This window comes from Ursus americanus, chromosome 14 (genome assembly GCF_024610735.1).
Source record: "Ursus americanus isolate L20-20 chromosome 14, mUrsAme1.1.p, whole genome shotgun sequence".
NCBI classification, from domain to species: Eukaryota; Metazoa; Chordata; class Mammalia; order Carnivora; family Ursidae; genus Ursus; species Ursus americanus.
In genome coordinates this window covers 59,432,425-59,436,665 of record NC_142140.1, presented here as the reverse complement: position 1 = coordinate 59,436,665, position 4,241 = coordinate 59,432,425, and the positions used below count along the sequence as shown (strand labels likewise).

Sequence of the window (4,241 nt, the reverse complement as noted above, 5' to 3'; positions counted from 1 at the left end):
CGTTGTGTCCTTTTATTCCCTCCCCGCTCTCGGCTGTGCGTCCCCAAGGGAAGACCTGCACTGGCCCTCAGCCTCCTCAGCGGTCTCAGGCATGCGCGGCCCGCTGGAGTGGGGAGCACAGGGCCCTACCACGGTGCGCCTAGGGTCTTGGCGTTGTAGTCGATGTGAATTTAAGATGGCCTGGGGCTGGGGGAGCCTGGTGAAAGCTGCAGATCCAGTGTGAAGGGGCCCAGGTTCCAGGCTCAGTGGCCGCTCGCTGAGCGCCGAGGGAGAGGTGCCTGGACAGATTTGGGTGGGGACTGGCCAGGCCTCCCCCATCCCATGGGAGTGACACCTGGATTGTGGCCTTGGGTAGGCCACTCACCTTTCCACAAACTGAGCTGTTGACGTGGATGGTGTGGGCATTGGGACACCCAGTTGAGGGCCGGCAGGAGGCAGCATGGTGGCCCAAGCCCCTAGAGCTTGGGTGGACGCCCCAGGGGCACCTGGTGGGGCCTGGCCATCCTAGCTAGGACCCCCAGCCGGGGGCAGGAGGTGGGGTGGGAATGAGCTCCAGCAACCCTCAGTGGCCACTCCCCTGCCTAACACACAGGGCCTGGCCAACAAGGTGTGTGCCGGGCCTTTCCAGCCCTGGGTATTCTGGATATTCCATTCCTGTCCATTTTCTTGACTGCCCCTCTCCCCAGATAAAAGGGGCTGTGACCGTCAGTGACAAGGGAGGGGAGTCAAAGTTCACTTGCACACAGGACTTCTTCGGCTCTGGGCTGGCCTCTCTTCGAGAGTGGGAGGGACTCCTGGGTCCAGGGGCACCTGGCCCTGGGAATCAGCTAGGAACAAAATGGGTGAGTCCTCCCCTGTTCTAGTGTGCAGGGGCCTGAGGGCCACTGTCGCAAACCCAAACCACACTGATTCTCTGACACTGCTGGGGTCTGAAGTCCTAAAACCCAGCCGTGGGCAGGGCTGGTCCCCCTGGGGTCCCACTGTGAGGGGACACGTCCCAGGTCCCAGCCTTTGGAGACTTTTATGTCCTAAAGACCACCGTCAAGATTTTAAAATGTAAAAAGAACAGGGGCACCTGGGGGCTCAGTTGTCACCTGCCTTCCGCTTAGCCCCTGATCCCGGGGTCCTGGGATCGAGTCCCACTTCTGGGCTCCCTGCTCAGTGGGGAGTCTGCTTCTCCCCCTCCTTCTGCCGCTCCCCCTGCTTGTGCACGCACACACTCTCTCTCACAAATATAATCTTTTAAAAAAGCAATTAAAATGTAAAAAGAACAGATGCATCCAAAATGCAACCGATGTGTCCAATGCACCAGCCTGAGATAAAGTAATGGACAAAACAGCCAGAAACCCCCATCCGGCCCATGGCCCAGTGCACATTCTGGGGCAGGGAAGGTGGGTTCAGCTCAAAGGCCAAGAGAAGGGGCGCCGGCCCTGCAGTGTTCAAGTGTCCTGTGAGGCAGCGCCCTCTCCCCTTCCCTCTGGAGCTGCTGCCGCCCCGGTTTACAGAAGGAACCTCAGGCCGGCGCCCTCCGTCCACACTGCATGTGCTCTCAGTGTGAAACCTTGGCCCCTTTCTTCTGGGAAATCAATTCTCTGCAAAATTAAGGCTCCCTGGCAAAAGAGCATCATGCAAGCAACGCAGGGATTTCCAGCTGGCCAGGGATCCCCGGCACCACAACTTGCTCATCCTGCGACCCCCAACCCTGTGCTCCTGCCCCACTGGGGAAAGGGAGGGACATCCCCTTTGTTGGTACAGTTTATCGGGCTCTACCCACGGGGTTGTGGAAATGGCTGGGGAGGCCCGGCTTCCTTCGAGACTTCCTGTTCCCTCCCGGCCAGCAAGCACCAGCTCCCCATAAAGATACTGGTCGAAGCCAAACCCCACCCAGCAATCTGGCCTGAGGCCAGGAAGGGGCTGGAGGCTCAGTGGCTGCTGGTCCCACAGGGAAACGGGGTGGGGCAGAGGCACCTACCTCACTCCTCCCCCAGGGTCTTTGCAGGCTCTGGGCCCGGAGCCTCTTCCACCCCTGGTGTTCAACGGTGTGACCCATATGCTTGGGTTTCCCACGGCCATTTCGCCTCATTTTCTGTGTGTGTTTCTTCTGTATGCTTCTGTTGATGCTTTTGCGTTAAATGAGTATTTTCTAGTGTACCATTTTAATTCTTCTAATGATTTTTTTCGTACCATATGTTTGGTTGTTTTTTTTATTGTGACAAAACATACATTAAGATTTGCAATCATAACCGTCTCCAGGTGCACAGCCCCGCGGCATGAAGCACGCTCACCCCGTCCTGCAGCCACCCCCACCCTCCGTCTCCAGAACGTTCCGTCTCCCCACACGGAGACGCTGTCCCCAGGAAGCACGGACTCCGCACCCTCTGCCCCAGCCCTGGCTCCCACCAGCTCCTCTCTGTCTGTGTGGATGGGACGCCTCTGGGGACCTCCTGGGAGTGGGGTCCTGCGGGATGTGTCCTTCTGGGTCTGGCTGCTCTCGCTGAGCCCAGTGCCTTCGGGGTCCGTCCACGTCGTGGCAGGTGTCAGGGTCCCTTCGTCCTAGGGCTGGGTCGTATTCCAGTGCGTGGACGGACACCCGGGTGCTTCCCCCTTTGGCCGCCGTGACTCCTGCTGCGCACACGTGAGTCTGTTCGAGTCCCTCGGGCTGACAGCTCTAACCCCTTGTCCCCGCCGTGCTGTCACTGTCAGACCCGCACACGTGTTACAGAAACCTAGCAGTGCACGGCGGTTACGTGACTTCGTTACTTGCTGAAGGCTGGCAGGTCCCCATGAGGGGCGCCTCCTGGGAGCATTGGGCAGAGCGGGCGTCCCGCGCCCCGGCTTTTCCTCCTCGCTCCCGGCTGACCGTCGCCCCCGTTGGAGTGCCAGCTCCCGCGCGGCGCTGGGCCTGAACCCGCACACCTCTGCAGGAATATGAGGTTCCCATGTCTCCCAAACACGAGGCGGCCGGCGCCGGCCCCAGCCCCAGCCCCAGCCCCAGCCCCCGGGATCGCAGCCCCGAACAACCGCGGCGGCCGCTTCAGTTTGCGCCTCCCGCGCTCGGCCCTCCGGCCAGCAGAGGGCGCGCTCCTCCGCCCAGGAAGCGGAAACACCTCCGCGCGGACGGCCCAAGGGCGGGGCGCGCTGGCGACCTCGTGATAACTGCGCAGGCGCAGAGGGGGCGGTCCTTTCCGTAGAGCTGACAAGATGGTGAGTGCTTGGGGTTGGCGCGGTTGTTCCTGGCCCATCCGACGCCATCCGCGGTTTAGCGGCGCCGTGAGGGCCGGGGTCGGGCCGCTCGGCTGCGCAGCCTCCTCCAAGCCTCTGGGGCCTCCGACTATGGGGGCGCGGGGTGGGCCTAGCTAGTGTCGGGACGACGCGGGCCGGGCGGGCTCCCTTCCGCCGTCCGGGCGCGGGGGGCCTCGGGCCGGGTGGGCCTCGTCTGACCCGCGCCCCGGCCCGCGCAGGCGGAAGTGGAGCAGAAGAAGAAGCGCACGTTCCGCAAGTTCACCTACCGCGGCGTGGACCTGGACCAGCTGCTGGACATGTCCTAGTAAGCGGCGGACGGGGGGGGGGGGCGGGGGCCGGGGAGGGGCGGGGGGCGGGGACGTCCGGGGTCCTGCGGAGGGCCGGGGACTGGGGGTGTCCTCGGGGCGGGAGGGCCGGGGTCCTGCGGAGGGCCGGGGGCTGGGGGTGTCCTCGCGGCGGGAGGGCCGGGGCCGGGGGGCCGGCGGGCGTTCTCCGGCTCAGGCGCCGCGCTCTGCCCCGGCCGCAGCGAGCAGCTGATGCAGCTGTACAGCGCGCGGCAGCGGCGCCGGCTGAATCGCGGCCTGCGCCGGAAGCAGCACTCGCTGCTCAAGCGCCTGCGCAAGGCCAAGAAGGAGGCGCCGCCGATGGAGAAGCCCGAGGTGGTGAAGACGCACCTGCGGGACATGATCATTCTGCCGGAGATGGTGGGCAGCATGGTGGGGGTCTACAACGGCAAGACCTTCAACCAGGTGGAAATCAAGGTTCGTGGGGAGCTGGTCTGGGTGGGCGGGGGCGGTCCTGTCCGCACACGGTCACCTGACGCCCCGCCCTGCTCGCCCCCCCGCAGCCAGAGATGATCGGCCACTACCTGGGCGAGTTCTCCATCACCTACAAGCCCGTGAAGCACGGCAGGCCGGGCATCGGGGCCACCCACTCGTCCCGCTTCATCCCGCTCAAGTAGCCCGTCCGCCCAATAAAGGCACAGACTTGTGTATACA

At 63.7% G+C, this 4,241-nt stretch overlaps 1 protein-coding gene across 1 annotated transcript; it reads left to right on the top strand.

Annotated features, from left to right (window-relative positions):
- The first annotated feature begins 3,146 nt into the window (after positions 1-3,146).
- On the top strand, positions 3,147-4,241 carry RPS15 (ribosomal protein S15). Its single transcript, XM_045800183.2, has 4 exons — positions 3,147-3,204; positions 3,462-3,547; positions 3,770-4,004; positions 4,091-4,241. Exons 1-4 carry the CDS (start codon positions 3,202-3,204, stop codon positions 4,202-4,204), a joined length of 438 nt encoding a protein of 145 aa, XP_045656139.1. The 5' UTR covers positions 3,147-3,201; the 3' UTR covers positions 4,205-4,241.